General features: G+C 38.5%; 4 protein-coding genes across 7 annotated transcripts; 2 read left to right on the top strand and 2 right to left on the bottom strand.

Annotated features, from left to right (window-relative positions):
• Positions 1 to 225: 225 nt before the first annotated feature.
• Positions 226 to 3,737, top strand: rcn2 (reticulocalbin 2). Of its 2 annotated transcripts, none has more exons than XM_079346659.1 (8): positions 226 to 309; positions 739 to 879; positions 960 to 1,062; positions 1,147 to 1,343; positions 1,433 to 1,546; positions 1,661 to 1,754; positions 1,862 to 2,001; positions 3,212 to 3,737. In XM_079346659.1, the coding sequence occupies exons 2-8, from the start codon at positions 739 to 741 to the stop codon at positions 3,353 to 3,355; spliced, it is 933 nt and encodes a 310-aa protein (XP_079202785.1). In that variant the 5' UTR covers positions 226 to 309; the 3' UTR covers positions 3,356 to 3,737. The 2 variants fall into 2 exon arrangements, with proteins under 2 accessions (XP_079202785.1, XP_079202786.1); XM_079346660.1 differs by having other exon boundaries at positions 736 to 879.
• A 126-nt stretch (positions 3,738 to 3,863) lies between these two features.
• Positions 3,864 to 12,960, top strand: pstpip1a (proline-serine-threonine phosphatase interacting protein 1a). 3 transcript variants are annotated; one of them, XM_079346658.1, is made up of 15 exons: positions 3,864 to 4,050; positions 6,261 to 6,361; positions 6,448 to 6,522; positions 6,655 to 6,689; positions 6,806 to 6,912; positions 7,011 to 7,073; positions 7,575 to 7,679; positions 8,316 to 8,361; positions 8,620 to 8,699; positions 9,853 to 9,951; positions 10,036 to 10,132; positions 10,308 to 10,395; positions 10,528 to 10,604; positions 11,167 to 11,261; positions 11,344 to 12,960. In XM_079346658.1, exons 1-15 carry the CDS (start codon positions 4,021 to 4,023, stop codon positions 11,473 to 11,475), a joined length of 1,230 nt encoding a protein of 409 aa, XP_079202784.1. In that variant the 5' UTR covers positions 3,864 to 4,020; the 3' UTR covers positions 11,476 to 12,960. The 3 variants fall into 3 exon arrangements, with proteins under 3 accessions (XP_079202784.1, XP_079202782.1, XP_079202783.1); XM_079346656.1 differs by having other exon boundaries at positions 9,853 to 10,132; XM_079346657.1 differs by having other exon boundaries at positions 9,853 to 10,132; positions 11,167 to 11,485.
• On the bottom strand, positions 12,847 to 17,568 carry tspan3a (tetraspanin 3a). The gene is made up of 7 exons (XM_079346661.1): positions 17,291 to 17,568; positions 15,826 to 16,017; positions 15,330 to 15,404; positions 15,004 to 15,105; positions 14,731 to 14,883; positions 14,558 to 14,641; positions 12,847 to 13,675 (listed from the first exon to the last, which is right to left on the bottom strand). Exons 1-7 carry the CDS (start codon positions 17,360 to 17,362, stop codon positions 13,583 to 13,585), a joined length of 771 nt encoding a protein of 256 aa, XP_079202787.1. The 5' UTR covers positions 17,363 to 17,568; the 3' UTR covers positions 12,847 to 13,582.
• A 1,122-nt stretch (positions 17,569 to 18,690) lies between these two features.
• Positions 18,691 to 19,541, bottom strand: ch25hl1.2 (cholesterol 25-hydroxylase like 1, tandem duplicate 2; the record flags this gene model as incomplete). Its single annotated transcript, XM_079346371.1, has 1 exon — positions 18,691 to 19,541. The coding sequence occupies exon 1, from the start codon at positions 19,522 to 19,524 to the stop codon at positions 18,691 to 18,693; it is 834 nt and encodes a 277-aa protein (XP_079202497.1). The 5' UTR covers positions 19,525 to 19,541.

The following is a 19,541-nucleotide window of genomic DNA, read 5'->3' as shown; positions in this document are numbered from 1 at the left end:
CACAAAAAAAAACTATTTCTGTCTTGTTAAAGAAGTGCTCCCTACAACCTATATCCCTTTAGATTTTAAAATTGTTGTCAGTAATTCATTTTGTATCTTTTTTTATATTTCTATATCTTTAAGCCCTGTATGCATGCCATAGAAAGACACTGCTCTAAAGTCTAAAAGTTCCCAAAAAAGATTGAACATTACCAGGCTCTTATTTTGAAAAATGGGACCGGAAGTACATTTATCTTGTAGCTATCTTGTGTTTGTGTCCAGCGTGGTGTGTACACAGCTTCAGAGATACTCTCGTCAACTCTCTTTACGGTAATAACAGTCACTATCGACAGTGTATGTAAACTCTGATGAACTTAAATATATGTGTTTGCATTTAACATTTTTACTGTGACTTTGGATTCTGCCTGCACATCTACCTTTCTCATTCATGTCTCCTCCCTAACACAAGTTAAACATGACAATAAATAAATAAATGATTAGAAATCCAACAGTAAATTTTACCAGTCTGTTGGTTGCGCTCTCTATTTATATAGTCATTTCTTATTATAATAGCAGGAGTCATCTTTTTGCATGTCCAGTTTGTTTGAACCTCAGACAGCTGACCCTAAGGTCGCACAGTTACAGTTTGATAGCTCTGCTTTGCCCTGATGAATTGCAAACTCATTTGGGCAGTTCCTTGATTGCACACAATGTGGCTTTTCAATTTTATATGTTGCACATTTCTGTTCCTGTCAGCAGATGGCATCCTCTGCATTGTTGTTGCTACTGCTGCTACTTCGATTTGGAATTGGTCAAAGCACACATCAACATCCTGGAGATCATTACAATGGCGAGCAGCACAACCCTGAACACGATATGAACATCCTGCTGGGAGATGAGGTTACTAAATGCCTGTACTGTTTGCCTCATATACTCTCTTACCACCCTGTTTAATTAGTTACACATTCTCTTACGTCAAGGACACAGAGGAGATAAAGAAACTTAGCCCAGCAGAGCAGAGGAAAAAGATGATGGAGATTGTGAAGAGGATTGACACAAACGCTGACAGCCTGCTAAGTGCAGGTAAATATGTGTCAACATTTTAAAAGACAGCAAAACAAAATTCTAATACAATGGTACTCATTCTACCATGCTTTTTGTGTACAGAAGAGATCACTCTTTGGATTCAGCATGTTTACAGAAAATATGCTCTGGATGATGCAAAGGAGCGGTTCCCTGAGTTTGACACCAACAAAGATGGTGTTGTAACATGGGAGGAATACAACACTGTTGCACATGACCAGCTCTTTAGTTTCATTGGTAGCGCAGTCCAGGAGGATCCAGAGCAGGAGTCTCTTAGACATGTATGTAGGTATAATTGTATTGTCACATTTTATAACACAGTTTCATTTATCCATGACACATAAACACAGGATTAATGTCCCCCATTTAGCTCCATCTGAAGGAGAGGAGGCGATTTGACTTTGCTGATGCAGATAATACTTCAGGGCTTAATGTGTCAGAGTTTCTTGCCTTCACCCACCCATCTGAAGTGGATCACATGGCTGTAAGACAAGCTCCTTCCCCTGCAAAAACATATACTCATACATCCTTCCATTATAGAGTCCTCTTTGTGTTTCATGTTGGAGCTGATTGACTTTCCCTCTTTTTTTTTCGATAGGATTTTGCCATTGAAGATGTGTTGGGTGAATATGACACAGATAAAGATGGATTCATCAGTCTCAGTGAATTTATCGGAGATGTTCGTGGTGATGGTAAGGTCACAGAGATTACTATCAAAGCACATAATTATCTGTTTGTTCTTTTTTCCTCTTCTTTGTACAACCATCATGGAGTTTTAACACTTGTTGTTTGTTATCAGAGGATTCACCTTCACAGTGGGAGATTGAAGAAACAGTGCGCTTTAAAGATCTCTATGATCAAGATAAGGATGGCAAGTTGAATCGAGAGGAGCAGCTTCGCTGGGTTGCACCTAATAGCTTTGGTTCAGCAAGAGAAGAGGTGAGATTCAACTGTTCCAACATTTGCCTGACATTTGTTGACATTAAACATGAAGTCAGTATAAAACTTTTGTTTAATTGCATGCACAAGTAGTGAATTTGCATGTTGCTTAAACTTTGTCCTCGTAGATTTACACAACACAAACCAACATTCAGCAAAGTTGGGACATAGTGTAATAAATGTAAATAAATACAGCATGGTGATTAGCAAAATCTTGAAACCACATATTTGATTGAAAATAGCACAGTTAATTCTGTCTATTTGGCATTGCTCCAACAACCTGTATATATGGTTCAGCATTCATTTATTTAGAAAAGTGTTATATAAAACAAATGTATTATTATTATTATTAATGGTGTTTTCAGAAATGTGCAGGTTACCCATTCCATGTGCACTAATGCGCCCCCATACTGTCAGAGATAGCAGCTTTTGAAGTGAGCACTGATAACAAGCTGGATGATCCCTCTCGTCTTTCGCCCAGACGACGGGACATCCGGGATTGCTAAACCGAAAGCTACATTTTGACTCGTCCGACCTCAGGACAATGTTCCACTTTGGCTCACTCTATTTTAAATGCGTGGGAGAGTTTCAGTCAGCATTTGTGAATGCAGTGGTAAACTACTGTATGTTCACATACTATAGCTTCTGGAAGTGTACGTGAGCCCATCTAGTGATGTTCACTACGGCTTTTTGTCTGATTTGAATTGTACTTTTGAAACAACACATTCATCAAACTTGTGGATCAAACTAACAAGTACAATGAAATAACTCTTAAAAACAAATCTCTGAATATTCAAACAAGAAAAGCATTTGGGAATCTCTTAACAAGGAGTACCAGGAACAAGTTAGAGAGGTTACTTATCACTGCACAGACCAACATCCAAGCAAACTGCACAAACAAGGTGGTACAACTCTAATTAGACTTGTAGTGCCAAGTACCAAGTATTGAGCCTAATCCATTTTCTAAAGCAGGATAAGCTCCAATTTTGTCTCAACTCAGGCTCAGCGAGCTGGACGAAGCTCTGAAGAGCAATAATACATGAAATAATAATATATTGAAAACTGTGGCAAAACATCCTCATAAGAGACTGTGTTATCTGTAAAACAGCTACTTGTGCATGCAATTAGACTTAAGAAATGTTTTGACTTTGTGTACAATGCTGACTAATTGTATTCACTCATTCTTGTTTTGTTCTCGTGTCGTCAACAGGCTTTTCACCTCCTCAAGGAAATGGACCAGGATGGTGACGGCAAGATCTCAGAAGCTGAAGTTTTGAAAAATCAAGAAACATTCTTGCACAGTGAAGTGACAGACTATGGCAGACAGCTGCATGTATCCCATGATGAATTGTAACTACAGTGTTATTCCCATGAAGGTGTAATATGACATTAGTCTTCAGATTCATGTTCTTAATCATCCAGGATCAAGTTGCAACAGTTAACGACATTGGTAAAATAACAGAGAAGCACATATTGCAACACAAGCACAACACATCACTAAATTAAGCCACAGTAGGGGTGTTACAGCAATCTATGTAAAGGTGACCTTAAAATGGACATTTTAGAAGCTTCACAAGAAAGTCCTGTACAACATGATATTGTAATACATTCCTTTATTTTGTCTACTTTTTATATGCATTCACTCCTAAAAAGTATAAACATTTAACTGGGAATAGGATTTTGGCAATCTTGTAGAAATTGGATCATTCTTTAAAGATAAAAATCTCCAACAAGTTTGTTGATTTGTGGCTGTACATTATCACTGGTCTTCCTTTCTCGTGCCAAACATGGTCTGAAATGAGTCATTTTGTGGTAACTGCTGACATGCTGCAACTCTTCCTTATTTTAATCAAATGAGCGAGAGAGAGAGTTTAGCTGTGTGAAAACTTGTTTCCTGAAGGTGTCATGATCTGTTTCATTTGCATCAAGCAACTGCCGGTTCCACTTGCTTGCTGTTAGAGAGAGATTTTGAACAGAGGGGGATTATCCAACAAGTGCTTTTGTTTAACTTCTGCCAAGATGAAATTAGATTTTAAAGATGCCTTTTGGGTGAGTTGAAGTTACGATGCTAACCTTTTTTTATGTTTTAGTTCATAGAGGAAGCTTAAGATAGCGCACTTCATTTTTGAGGCTTTAATCTTCTGTTTACCTTTCTAACTTCTCCTTTCGGTGACTAATGTACCATCTCTTAGAGATAATAATCTGTAGGCCATCTTTGTTTACAGTTAGTTTAAAAAAAAATCTCGTCTTTGCAAGTTGAATCTTCTTTCTTTATATCCTTTGAAACTAATTGAAAGGTTGTAGACTAAATGCTTTGATTAAAACATGATTTTCTTTAAATCCTTTCATCGACCCGGTCAAAACTGGCAAAATATCTAAAATGTATCAGCAGTAACAACAGGAAAAATCTGACAGTATATCAGACCCTGTCTTTACATTTCTGCAGAGAATAACTGTTAATATGCATGCAGCATGTGATGCAACACAACAGACCAGTTTTCAACATTTTTATATAAACATTTACCAAAAAATTCTAACCATAGCCACAACTATTGCTACCAGACCTCTCCCTCCTATCCCACCTTGACTCATTCTCGGGCCAAGACGATGCTGCCCAGCTCCACGCCGGCGTCCATCATGACGGCTGTCTTTTGACATCAACCCGCTGTATTTTCAGTGCTCAGTCAGTGATTACTAAAAGCAACAAAAGCACCAGGAACTGACTTATCAGAAACAGGAGTTGAACTGTATCTTCAGTTTGCAGTGTGAAGATTTGTGCTTCCCTTTTCTTCTCAATGTGGTCACACTGTCACTGCACAAAGCGTATACTGTGGTCAGAACTGAAATGACAAAATGAAAGAGCAACGTAAGCAAGGTTCCTCTTGCAATTGTCTTATTTCTGTGGATGCGAGTGAGAATGACTTTTGTGATGTTTCTATCATTCAGACCCTGGCAGAGAGCATGTAACAGTTTCCATTCTAAATAAGATTCCATAGCAATAGCTCGAGGCCTACGTGGAAGAAAAGCAGTCTCAGTCGTTATCAAACTTAAACTTGTTGATGAGCATTTTCAAAGTTTTTTTTCCTTTTCTATCATTTAAAAAAAGGTGAAGACAAAAGATAAAGAATATAGGATAAAAAGGTGAAAACAGACCCACCGAGTCTATGAACCTAAAGTTCAGTTTGAGCAAATATATATATATAACAAATTACTGGCACTCAGACAGATCTATTCATGCCCTCATATATTTATATATATGCGCTGCAGACCTACCTGGAACAGAAGAACCGCCGCCTCGAGCTCAGAGCAGTGTGTGTGTGTGTATATATATATACACACACACACACACACAAACACACACACACACACACATATACATATATATGGATTCCACTAGAATCCATGCCCAAATAATTTATTTGTAAAGCACTTTTCCAGACAGGTGCACCAAGTGTTTTACAGAAGCAATTTATAAACTATTACAATTACAGACATAAACAAGAGGGTTGAAATCTACAACTCAGAGCTCTGATGAAGCTAAAAATGCAAGCCTGTAAAAAGGCTAGCTTTAAAAGCAGAAACGGAGTCAGCTGAATGAATGGAAAGTGTACGACTGTTCCAGAGCCGCAGTGCCATACTTGAAAAGGCCTGATCATCCTGACTAAAACCTTGACTTATACGGTGAGCAGGCCTAAAACAGATGATCTCAGAGGTCTGCTTGAAGAGTATAGGGAGTTAAAACAGCCACTCTCTAAACTCTGGCTTTCAGATGCACAGACCGAGCCTGTTTGCTATGATACATCCATTATTAGCAGTCCAGACAGTTTTAGTAATACATGGTTTTTCCCACCATGCCAGCCTCAGACTCTTCTATACCGACCCAAACTGTAGATGATTGAAAATGTACCCTCTACTTTATTACATTCCCCACAGTTATTTTCTTTGGGAATGGCTGCTATCAACTGTTTCAGAGGTGTACAATTATAGCAATATACAATTGGATGGATGAATGTACTTCTCCTGTAGATTGCAGAAGTTGTGGCCTAACAAATATTTCAAGTCACTGCTTGACATAAAGCTTCTCTACCAAGATTTATCTGACAGATTATTCTCAAGCCTCTCAACACTCTTTCTTTTAAGTGGACACACACTATTTGAAATGTTATTTCTTCAGACTTTTAGTTGATGTAGCTTATTCCACAACCTCATCAGATTACTGACAGTTTGAGTATTATTATAAACGGTATGTTTGTTTCCAGGGGCCAGACTTCGTCAGTAATCTGGGATACGAGACCATCACCCAGAGACTTAGTGATGGTCGAAGGACATGCAAAGACACGGAGGAGCTCTTGAAAATGAGGTGGGCTCACCTATTTCTTTACTGCAGCAGAATGAATAAGGTCATCTCATTACGACGTGCAGTTATACTGTGGTTTGTCCCTGTAGGGCATCAGCTGAGGAGAAATATGGAAAGGATTTATTAGCAATTGCTCGCAAAGCTGGGGGTTTGTATGAGATCTGGTAAGTGTGTGTGAATTTAAGCACTAATAAACTTATCAGAGAATGAAAAGCTCTACTGCAGCCTCTATAGAACACATTTTGTAAATAGTAATGTTCTTTCAACAGTAACCTGTGCTCATTTGGTTTCCGCAGCACTCTAAGGTCATCTTTTGATATAATGAAAACACGTAAGCAACTCAGGAAATAATTTCGGACAATTATCTCTTTTAGAAATTCATACAAGGCTCATGTCAGTTCCGAGAACTTAGTTGCATTTTTTTTTCTTTTTGTTGGTGTTTCCCAGAGATTGAAAACGTAGCAAACTTGCACATTCAGCTTTCTGGCTTGCTTAAGGAGGAGGTGAAAAGAATGGAACAGTTCAGAGAGCGGCAGAAAGAACAGAGAAAAAAGGTAAGCACGATTGTCTGCCCTCATTTGCGAATGTAAGAGTCACCTTTCTCAGAATTTGTTTCTTGTGATAATGATGACCTTTTACACTCACTTCCTAGTTTGAGTCCATCATGGATAAGGTCCAGAAGGCTAAAGTTTCTCTCTACAAGAAAACTGTCGAAGTAAGGTTGATTTTATATCTTATTAGGATGATCTGTGTGATTAAACCTTATGGTTGCGAGGGCCCTTACTCACAGTTACACAGCCACACTGATATCAGTACATACTGGTGTATTTATATCCCTCTTCATTTGATAGTGATGCACACATGATTTCAGTACAGCTATGTTTTTTTTGTATTTCCAAAGAAAAGCAGCTGAAGTGCAGCTAAACTTCATCTAAAAATAATTTGGTAAAGGAGCATCACTCTGTTAATCTTAAAAGGCAATAAGTAAATTGAAGTCAAAATATTCATGAACGTATTAAGGAGTTCATATTGCTCTCTGCTCAGAAGATGGAAGTGAGATATTGTTGTATGCACTCTATTTTTCATGCAAACACATGTCTTCACTCCCTCCCTAAACCCCCTCTCTTTCCTGTCAGATGGCATGTAGAGTCATGTTGCGAAGAACAAAGCATGGGTGTAATAGTTTCATATGGTTTCTGTTCTGTTTCCTCCTCAGTCTAAAAAATCCTACGAGCAGCGCTGTAGAGAGGCAGATGAGGCAGAGCAACACGCAGAGAAAATGGGTAGCGCTCCAACAGCCACTCCTAAACAGATCGAGAAGGTAAATCTGCACTCTGGTACTCGTTGGATCACTGCAGTGATATCAAATCTGAAATTTCATTTTCTGTGGTCCAAACTCAGAATCTTTAAAGACATCTTGAAATGTGGGTGAAGACTAAGAAGGGTTCTTGGAACTAAAATAATTCATAGTTCCTATAGTGCAGGATCAATAAAAAAGTGTGAGAGTTCCAACAGATCCTAAAATGAAAATGCCTATTATGAACTGTTTGGTTCCATTAAACAATATATATTTTCAAGTTCAAGGCAAGATGATACAAACATAAAGTAGTGCTATTATGAAAAACTAACAATAGTCTGTTTGCTTCTCAATCATACGTGCCTAGCAGTTAGAAAGCCCATTTGTCATCTCTCATTAAACAAAGTGTTCACCTTAAAAACAAATAAAATTGTATTATGTTGCAATGAAAGGCAACCAGAATTTTTTTTTTTTTTTAAAGAACTCTAAAAATGATTTCACTGTTACAAAACAACACAGAGATGAATTTGATTCAGTCATGCATTGCTTCGGATCAGATTTCAAATGTAATTCACAAAGATCAGGTCAAAAACGTTGTTTCTTTTTTATTGGTAGAACTATGGGTATACAGACATAAAAGTAGTGCCATTTCTTTTACAGATGAACAACAAATCCAAACAGTGCAGAGATTCTGCAGAAGAGGCTGGTAAGGACAAATAATAAGCACATCAGGAAAACAGTCATTACTTGAAGAAACCATTTTGGTTTACCAGAAATGCTTTCTGGGGGGATTGTGGTCACAATAACTTCCCTTTTGTTGTAGATTACAGAAATAGATGCATATACATGAAGCCCTTTTCTCTATGTTAAGATAATAAAACATTACAGTTTGCCTCTGTCTTACGGAATCTTGATGAATTGGATTTTTTCTACCTTACAATAGCTTTTTCCACTTGTTTTATAGAGAAGCAGTACATCTCAAACACTGAACAGCTTGACAAGACTCGGCAAGAATGGGAATCAACACATATCAGCACATGCGAGGTAAAGCAAAGCAATGCGACTGTTAAGAAGCTTTCAACTCTTTTAGGATGATGCATTTGAAAATGTACAGACTTTGACCAAGAGTGGCAATACCCACAGCCGGTTTTGTCATTGAGGATGTGCAGTACTTCCTAGTAACAGACTATAAAATGAGTCACACATTGCTTCCGTGCAACAAAGTGTTCCTCCATGTGATAACATCAACAAAGCAGAGCCTGTCATTTAATTATACTCTCTATTCCAACAAGCTCAATTGTGAGCAGCAGGCTTATTGGAAGAACTGGGACAATTCCCAGTGAGCGGGGCTGTCTGAAGGGCCTCCTCGGCTAGTGCACAGGGACAGTTTTTGATCATACTGGCTGTATTTCTGTATACAGACGGCATTTCATTACACATATAAGTGGACGGACAAGAAACAAAAAAAAAGTTAAATTGATCATCTGCTCTCGGTTTTGGTTTTACCAGTAAAGTATGTGAACTACACGGCAGAATGCATTCTCTGTTACAACACTGGTGCCGTCCAAACTGCTCCAGTGTGTGCTGAGTCTGTGCGTCTGTGCGACACCCTCACTGCTTATCAAAAACTATAAACAAGACATACGCCACATCTGACAAGTAAAATGTGTATGATGAGGACAAAGAAAGAAGAAGAACCTCTAAGGTTTTAACGGGGTCCTCGCTCTGAGGTCGACGCTCAGGCCCTAATTAACAAAACATACTTTTGTGTAGCAAATAGTACAACATCATCAAATAGGATTACTTCTCCAAGGACCCCTAAATGAAAGTGATTTTCAACGTCCCTCCACTAATGTCATGTGTTTTATAATGAACTGCCTGTTATGAAAAATGATCCAAATTTGGACAAGAGGTTGGAGCTGGGGAGGAGCAATAATCCTATGAACTATGGAGTCCAAATCTCATAAAATAATGTGGGAAACAAGCTAATGTTTTGAATTGGAGATTGCATTTCTTATTTAAAAAAAAATCTATTTAATACGTGGTTGTAAACAATATTGCACTTTTGGCTGCTTATATACTAGTAATGCTCCAAGTAGGCTATATCTCCAGCGAAAGGATCCTGTGCTGGTGTGAAGTGTACACAGATTGCTCTATATTTGTTTGTTAATGAATTTTACATTAATGTGTTTTACAGATGTTCCAACAACAAGAGGAAGACCGCCTGAGTGTTATAAGGAATGCTTTATGGGTGCACTGTAACCATTTATCAATGCAGTGTGTAAAAGACGATGAGGTGCGTGCAGCTGTTCTTACACAGAAACCTTCTAACATGCTCTGCTGTACATTTAAGATGTATTCTGAACAAATGCTCTCTCAGTGTTACGAGGAAGTGAGGATGACACTGGAAAAGTGTGACATCATCGAGGACAACAACTGCTTTGTGGAGATGAAAACGACTGGCTCAAACCCTCCCGGTAGCATCCACTCACTGTGCAGCCTTCCTCATCTTTATTTGAATACGTTCCATATTGGACATTTTAATATTATCTCTAAATGGCTCCTAAAACGAGCAGCAGAATGTGCAGCACCTTTGTGAACGACTGAAGCCTCTGATTTATTATTTCCTGAATTTCAATGGTCTCTCCACAGCTCCAATTGAATACCAAAATTACTATGAGGGGAACGATACAGCTGACAGAAATGGAGGCCCTAGGTTTGTAGGTGGAGTCATTAAAAGGTAAGATTTACGCAATGGAGACCACTGTTTCCAAATAATTCGAGACAACGGGAGATGGAGGCTTTCTCTTTATGTTTTTGCTCCTTAAATAACATATCAGTAACTACTGAGTTCTTTTTTTTTCATTTATAGGTTTTCAAATCTTCTGCAGGGAAACATTTCCACTGGCTCCAAAATGAGTCCCAATGAGCCGGTTGCACAATCAAATGGTACGGTACTAACGTAGTTTCAAGAAGTTTAAGAAACACTGCTATTTCCAAAATGATGATTTAGTTTTTTTTTTGGGAAACCCCTGATCGCTGCAACATAACATGTGGATGTATTCTTAAAATAATTAATATTTAAAACAGCGGTTTCCAAACATTGTGGAGTTGCTCACCAAATAATCAAAAACACACACATCTACATTTGAGTGTTGATGAGGAACCACTAAGCCGTCTTCATAAGAATTGAGATTCAGTGAAAACTGCGAAAAGAAGAATAGCAAGTGCTGAGAGGCTGTAGTAAATACAATAAAAAATCTGGATAAAGCATCTGACCCCTTCAGTGGGAAAATAATAAAATGCAAACTCCCCCAAGTAGTAGACCAAGCCTTCACATAGGTTACCATAACTGCAGCACAATCAAATGTTTTGCATTAAAACTGGCCACATTATTATCTTCCATAATGACAGTTGTTGGAACAAATGCTAAGTAACTTGTTTGATCACAATTGGAAAAGGAAAAAGGCTTCACACAGCGCTCATTACACTGTTTTTAACTCCTCCTCAGAAACCTCGGTAGGAGTTTATGCGTCCATTCCTGAACTAAAGGTATCCAACCAGTGCAATGAGGAGTACAAGGTGGTGTACGCATACGAGGCACAGGTCAGATTTCTTACCTCTACTATAGACACATTTTTATATTCTAATGTGTATTTCCTGACTGGGTGTTTCTGTCCTTGTTTAGGGGGTAGATGAGCTCTCTGTGTCTGTTGGGGATGCTGTGGTTGTCACCGATAAAGGGGAGGATGGCTGGTGGAAGGTGCAGAGAAATGGTCTTTCAGGATTGGTTCCAGGTTCTTATCTCGCCAAAGAATGAACTTACCCGACAGCCATTGGTAGGACTGCATAACTACCACACTTCTCACGTCGTGTTTTGTCATTTTTTAAAGTACCTTACAACTCGATGACATGTTTCGCATACTTCTGTTCATCTCATCCCTGAGTAATTCCAAACGTTGGCGCCGCCTAGTGGGGTGCTATCAGGAAACCACATGGAAGCTGCAGAAAAGATCTGCTTTCTTTAAAAATGTTTTCAACTTTGTGTCAGCCTCTTTATTTGGACATCAACTTAGAAGTAAATGCAATACCATATTTAAAGAAAAAGATTAGCAACACATCTTGACAAATCCTCTGAACTTTTAAGTTATTGCTTGTACTTGTGGAGGCATTCAAGGGACATTTTCAAACAGAACATTTTCTTATTATTTCAACACCACCTGAATGCAGCATGTACAGAAGGAAGGAATGGTCCAATTGTCAAACTTTTCAACTGATTAATGTACAGTATGTATTATCAAACTGTCTGATAGTGGCTTTTACTTCGTTAAATGAGACAGTGTTGAATTATTTATTGCAGTGTCATGTTTTCACCTTACTTCGCCCTTACTGCCGTTGTGCGTTGGGTGCTTCTCATACCGTTGACAGCTGGGAGATGTGTTGCACAAGTTAGCTGCATTCATTTATCAATTTTCTAGTATCCTTGTAGCCCTTAATGTTAAGCAGAATGTCTGATGTCTGCCGTTAGCCTATATAGATGAGAGGCTAAGACAGAGTTTGAATAACAAATTTGTATTTATTCAATATGAAGTTTTTTTCTATGCACTGTCAATATTTTCTGTGGCGTCTGAATTTTTGTTGTTGAAAACTTTTGTTAATAAAGCACTATGCTTTATTTTTCTCTTTTATTTTAGTGATTGGAATCTTTAATTACAAGCAGACCAAACCAGAACAATCCAAATCAATTGCTGAAATGCAACCAGGTACTGTTACAGGGTCATGTGAATGACAAGTGTGTTCCATCTGGTTCAGAAGTATCCTGTTACATGCTAAGGGGTGATGCATGTCTTACTAATTTACAACCAACACAGCAGAATAAGTTCAGCACTACGGTAGCTGAACATGAGCGTCAGCAATGGTTCCTCAGTGGCCACAGGATTTTTCACAAACACAATTCTTCAGCTTTTTATATTGACGATGAAACGGAGAATGAAGAAGTGTGAAGATGTCCATCTAAAATATGAATTGCACCAAACCATCAGATTGAATTTAAAGTGTGATGCACTTTGACTGCTCTCTCAAGTTGATTCATTTATTTTAGTAACTAAAGCCTGCTGTTTCATTTTGCACTAGGCTGAGCTCTTTAACCAGATTTTTTGATGGGAAAAGTCAATTAGAGAGTTCAGACATATTTTCAAACTTTTTCAACTTTTTATTTACATTCTATCCATTGCTACATTTCAGCAAATCAAGTTTTAAAACTACACTCAGTTGACTGTTGAGACAACAAAAAAAAAAGAACAAACAGCTATAGGACAAAGTAAATCTAGAGTTAAGAATGCATTTCCACTTGAAGAATTCCACATTCTGAATGGGATTGCAAGATTTTCTCCACAAGAGAGATGTGATTAGGAAAAACCTGTTTAGCAACAAAGTTCACACAACTTTCTGCAAAAGTAACTTTGGTTGTTGTTTCTTGACCAAATCCTGCTGGTGAGACTAACCTGTAACAGTAGTCTTATTAGTACAGTAGCAGACGAAATAGTGGAGGTATAAGGTAAAAGTATAGTCTTTCCTTCAAGTATTTGACAGATTAAATATAATATACAAATCACACACAGTGCAAACTAACATATGAGAAAAATACCCTGTCACCTTTTCTTAAAACATGACTAACAAGGTTTGAATTGGTAAAAATAAAAAGGACATCCATTCTTGAATCTTACTCAATGCCACTCAATTCCATTGACCGTGACAGAATTTGGTCAACAGCTTTGTTTTTGGAGGAACAGGTCAAATATATCACTTAAGTGTGGTTAGTGTTTTAAGCTTAAAGTGTTAATATATTATTGTCATGCTCTCACCAAGCATACATGTACATTCTGAAAGTTTGCCTGGTGGCCTTATGGTGAGAAATGTGTTCTTCTTTATGCAACGGTGCCCCCTGTTATCAGAAGCTCATACGCCGGATCTCTGCCTCTGCGGCACAGCACGACACAAGCGCATAACATCCCCAGCATCTAGAAGAGACAAACACCATTAGGTTTAAATAAAGCTTATACGGATGTTACGCATACAATGTCACTGTTTGTGGTCTAACACCACTTTCCTGTTTGTAAGGTATGATGCTGAAGCTTTCTAATTAACATATTACGTGACTGTTTCGGTGATACAAAAAACAAATTGGGAAAACAAGTTCATATTTGACAGGGAGGGTGTTTCACACCAGACTATTTTCTGGTTCAGTGTGGTGACTGTTTAATTGCTTGTCTTTATAATGTAATTTCCAGCAAGTGCTGGTTGGTCTATCATAATTTATGGACACAGTTCAAGAAGCTGCTTCTCCTCGTTTTCAATCTGAAGGAGAGCTAGACTCACTGGTGCCTGAGGTTTTGAACACATTTATTAAACAGTCAACATGTTTTTGATGAGCTCAGGTTGGTAGAGTAAAGGAGTTGTTGGGACTTTTACTTTACATTATAAGCATCTCTCTGTTCTTATACACTGGACACTGCATACATTAAACCTACGTGAACACTACTAAAGTGTGCTACATAACATCCCTTTAAAGTGGAGAAGAAGACGCGAACAATTGATGTGAACAAAAAAAAAATAAAATGAAGTCTGTGTATTGAGTAACAGGAAATGAGTATCTAATTTTGAAAAGAAAAAAAAAACAGTTTCAGGAAGGAAACAAGAACATGACATCATTATTCATGCACACTATATCTTTCCATATGTCATACTAAAAACATAATGGGGGCGAGCTAAGAAAACAGTTTGGCCTTTGTATCTGCAAATATAGACTTTGAATGACACTGATTAAGATTTTTAAATCTCGAGTGATTAAAAAAAAATGGAAATGTTCTCTGTAATGAAGTGTTTTAATGAAGTTTACATACCTGGATGAATGCAAATGTCAATGCAGTCCAGATGACATACATCATGATCTCCTTCAACTTCTTCACAACCAGAGCCTCACAACCCTACAGACACACAAAGAATGAGTTGACACATATAAAATTACACTTGTTGTCTGATATAGAACCTTGGCTAAAAAAGGAGCTTGTTTTACTTCTTGGTAGAGATCTTCAGGACGAGTTAGGGAGCCAGTGCAGCCGACAACATTAGTTTTGCAACAACTGATGGGTACACTGTTGGTTTTGGATTCTTCATACCAGTGTGTATTCTGCCAGTCTGAATAACTGTGGATCCCACAACACTGAAGCTGTGAAGATTAAAACAGTGACCATTTAACAGAAATGTAGGTTAAAAAAACAAAAAAAAAAAACACCCAGAAGAATGTCATCACCTTTGGGTTAGAGAGGAGACAGGATATTTGACTCACCTGTCTCTGAACGTAGTCGATGGCACGACTCTGGGCGTTGCTGTTGGTGCCGTTGTACTCGTCATAAACTTTCCTGATTGAAGTATTGACTTCATCTTCAACCTAGCAAAGGTTAGAAGGGTGAAATTAAACATCGGCTGACACATTTAGCTTGATTGGTAAAAATGAAAATGATTACAAACACAAGCTGATTCGATTCGTTTATCAACGGTAGATCGATTGCTCCTGCTCTCCTTTCACGGTGTGATCTTCTAGGTATAACAAGTATCGCCTTAAACACGGCTGAGAAAAACAAACATGCACTGACTTGTATTTGACTTTCTTACCTTTGCTCTGTAAATGTATCCGAGAACCACCACCGCTACTTCCGTCAGGAAAACCAGCAGGAGAATGACGACAAACTGTGGATTGGATTTCAGGATTAAAGATGCACAGTCAACAGACACTTTGAAAAAAAACAAACAAGACAAGCACGCAAATGAATAGTGGATTGTCTGACACTTGGGCATTGTTAAGAAAACATTGAAAGAGTTGAATGATAGGCTCTTTGTGCAGTTTGTGATAGATGTGTTTAATGAAATAATGTTGTATGTGGACAAAGACTTTTAAATGTAAATCTCTCCACCATACTTATTGATTCATACAATGTAGACTTGCAACTGAATATATAATTAGACACGAGGAAGGATAATGTGCTTTTTAAGGCAAAAATCAGTTAAATGCATCCCGATGAAAAGCCATTTTTACATTTCACATTTGATTAAGTTAATATACTAGAACATTACAACCTTTATCTGTGCATTTGTTTACAGCTTTACTGACCGTTGTAAGTCCACAGTAGCTTTCTCTCACTGTAGCACAGCAGCCAATGAGCCCTATAACGAAAAGCAGGGCTCCAGCTGCAATAATGGTGACCGCTGGAATGAGCGTGTACACATCTTCAAAAAAGTGATCGTAGTCGTCATACGTGATGAACACATAGGCTCCGACATAACACAGGATACCAGCAGCAGCCTGTGGGTGACAGAAACGTGCGGCAGAGCTGTTAAGTCTATCAACAAAGGTAACGTGCGTGGGATCTGCTGCAACACTGATGTAGATAAGAATGGGCAGAATGCTATACATTTGTTTTTTCCTGACAGTACACCTAGAAAGAACAATGTAATGAAATGAATAACACTCTTCAAGAACAAGCCAGGAGTCTGTCATCACTGCGCAGGACATTTTAAATAGAAATGTTTAACTAGTTACTCAGTATCATTCTTCTAACAGAGGTAGTCACTCTGCAGTGCTTTATTAAAGTTGCATCAGAAAATAAATCGATGAGCTCAATCTCAACTTTTACCCTGATCGCTAAAGAAATCGAAGAATCTGTCTGGATAAGGTTTACATTTAAATAAGGCTTGAATTTCCCTCGGGATCAATAAAGTATCTATCTATCTATCTATCTATCTATCTATCTATCTAAATTAAAAAAAAAAAGTCTAAATCCAAAAATGTCAGCTTCTTCAGTGTTAATGTTTCCTGTTGTTCACTTTTTGATAATAAATTGAATCTGTGGGTGGTGAAAGAAAAACGATGATGAGGATGTTATATTGGTCACAGGAAAGCACTGAAACAAGTTTTTTACAGTTTATCTATTAATCAAATAAATAATAAAACAAATTACATTTCTATGCATATGGTGCAATTAGTTGCACAAAGACTTTATGGGGGACTAATGAGAAGTGTAAACATATCAAAATTACCACATTAAAACTTACAACAGAAATAAATATTTAGTCGTAGCTTTAAATATAAATGTTGAGTTGACTTGGCTATGGTTAGTCTGCTCTTTTTAAAGGAGGGGTTTAAAAAGAGTGATAGTTTGACTTTAGCAAGCGTCTTGCAAAAGACTAATGGGGGTATTTTTGACCCTAAAACGTGATGACGTACATTTTTACAACGTGTTGTTTTAATCTATCACATCATGCCTTGTCAATCTAATCCCTCTCTGGATATACAAAGGTCGGCTGCCGCAGCTAGCACAGCAGCTGTTTGGACACACACACACACACACACACACACACACACACACACACACACACACACACACACACACACACACACACACACACACACACACACACACACACACACACACACACACACACACACACACACACACACACACACACACACACACACACACACACACACACACACACACACACACACACACACACTCTAACAGCTAGCTACATGTAGCTGGTGCGCTGTGACGCATGTCAAAAACAGCCAAACTTACCCAAAATATCAGGTTCAGAAAGACCAGGACCGTCTTCGAAGACGTAATGCCGCAGTGTCCCATCTTCAACATGGAGTTTGAATGCCGTATGTGTTGGGAAATGATGCAGGTTTCTATTGAGACATACCCAGCCAGCTGCACCGCTCACCCTCCATACCTCAACTCTCTGTGTCACTGGATCTGCTGCCTGCGCCACCAATCCAATACGTCCATGACGAGCAGGGGCGGCTCCAGGAAGTCTAGGCCCCGTGAAAAACTATCCCAGAGGGGCCCCATCACCACCGTGACAGCCCAGCAACACTCACCACACCTGCATTATGCATGTGAACCACTTAAAGCTTTACGTAGCTAAAACGTTGTGTTACAGCCATATACTGTATGGGATCAATCTACCAGATATGTTTGTATGTTAACATCTGAAGTCATTTGAAATTCATTTTCACCAACACCAACCATTTCACACACCAACTAACCACCTAAATGTTTAGAGAAACACTGTTTTTGCAACTGAGATACAACAAAGACGTGTTTTATAATCACTGATAAAATGTCTCCTACTCAGTTACACAAGTTCAATAATTAGTTGTAGCCTAATGGAGGTGCCTATTCATTTTTATTTTATTTATTTATTTATTTTTACATTTTTCGAGGCATGTGTTCAGATTGGCTATAGATTAGAATAATTTACACAGAAGACAATATCTGAGTAAAATGGCATAATCTTCCACCAGATCAACACAAAGAGATAATCCCTCTGCAGTACCATACCGCAGGGATGGCCTCATGTTCATGGAAAGGCAAGAAGTTTAAATGATATGTTCTTGAATATACTTGTTGTCGTTGGCTATAATAACTTAACATTCCAACATAGAAAGCCGGATAAGTTTGAATCTGTAATATAAGGAAATTTACTCCTTTGGTGAGGCTATTAAAAATCTACTAAGCAATCGCTGTGATGGCTAATTTTCAAGAGTTAAGAACTGTCGTTAGCGATGCATTGTGGGGTGCTCACCTTGAAGCAACAGGACAAATATCCTGAACAGTATGATGATGTTTTAAATTACAGGACACTACAGAATTTTTGAAAAAGTTAGTGTTGCCCGGAGAACTTGGAGCAAGGTAAGTAGTGTGGTATGTTAGACTGTTAGTCTTTGTTTCTGAAGATATGCTGCTTATTTATATTCTATATTATTTATATGTTAAGTTTTCTTTATTAAAATACCCAAAGCCATTATCTCTTCAATTCATTTTTTTTTTTTTTTAACAAATGCAGTGACAATTAATCAGCTGTTTGTAAAGAACAAATTCGCCACCTCTTCAACTTTAATCCCTTTTTTAATATATTCCAAACAAATACACAGACTCAAGCACTATAGCGGCCTCTAAAGTGTTACAACTTTTTACTTCACAGCAGTAGAGAAGCTGAAATCAGCATGTGTTCCAAATATTTTATCCCAGTGGCTAAAATGTGGTGCAAAATTGGTGTTGGGTTTCTGATGATGCACATCGTGCTTGCTGGGCCCCCCATAGATGCCAAAGGGTATCAGACGTGATGTGGACCAGGGGAAATCATAGCCACAGTGATCTTCGATGGAAACGTAGACATGCAGCACCATGAAGGTCCATGTGGTAAGTAGGTGGCATCTCAGGATCACAGGATTCAGAGTGGTCCAGAAGCCTACAGTGACCAGCTCCCATCCACCAAGACACTGAGTGGCTAGAGCAAAGGGTGAGGAGTAGTTATGGTGGATGGCGTGAAAAGTTACATACAGCCAGCGAATTCTGTGATGGAGCAGGTGCCAGATAAAGTACTGGAAGTCAAAAAGCAGAAGGTTGCCTATCACCCCTGCAATCAGCTCCAGCAGGGATGGAGCCTGGTCCGGCAGGTCTAGAGGTGGCCTCCATGCCCATTGGGCCACTGAAGCTGGCAACACGAGAAACACATGGTTGTACAAGGTGACACTCGCACAGTGTAGCAATGTAGAGGCTGTGGGACGTTGACCGGGTTGGATCTTGAATTGATGCACCCATGCCCACTTTTCACCCATAATGTCACAAAAAAGGAAAGGGAGACACAAGACAAAGTATGAAGACACAGTCAGAACAATAGGGAAGAGTGGAGATCTCAAATAGTCTCTGTAGTCGACACGCAGGTTGTCCCACAGAGGCTGCAGCAAAGAGTCATTACGAAAACATCTTATCCAAAGATCTACGCCCATGTATGCTGAATCCATTCTGAAGTAAAATGAAA

Source organism: Symphodus melops, assembly GCF_947650265.1.
Source record: "Symphodus melops genome assembly, chromosome: 6".
NCBI classification, from domain to species: Eukaryota; Metazoa; Chordata; class Actinopteri; order Labriformes; family Labridae; genus Symphodus; species Symphodus melops.
Note: the sequence above shows the minus strand (reverse complement) of the source record. Positions and strands in the feature narration are given on the sequence as shown.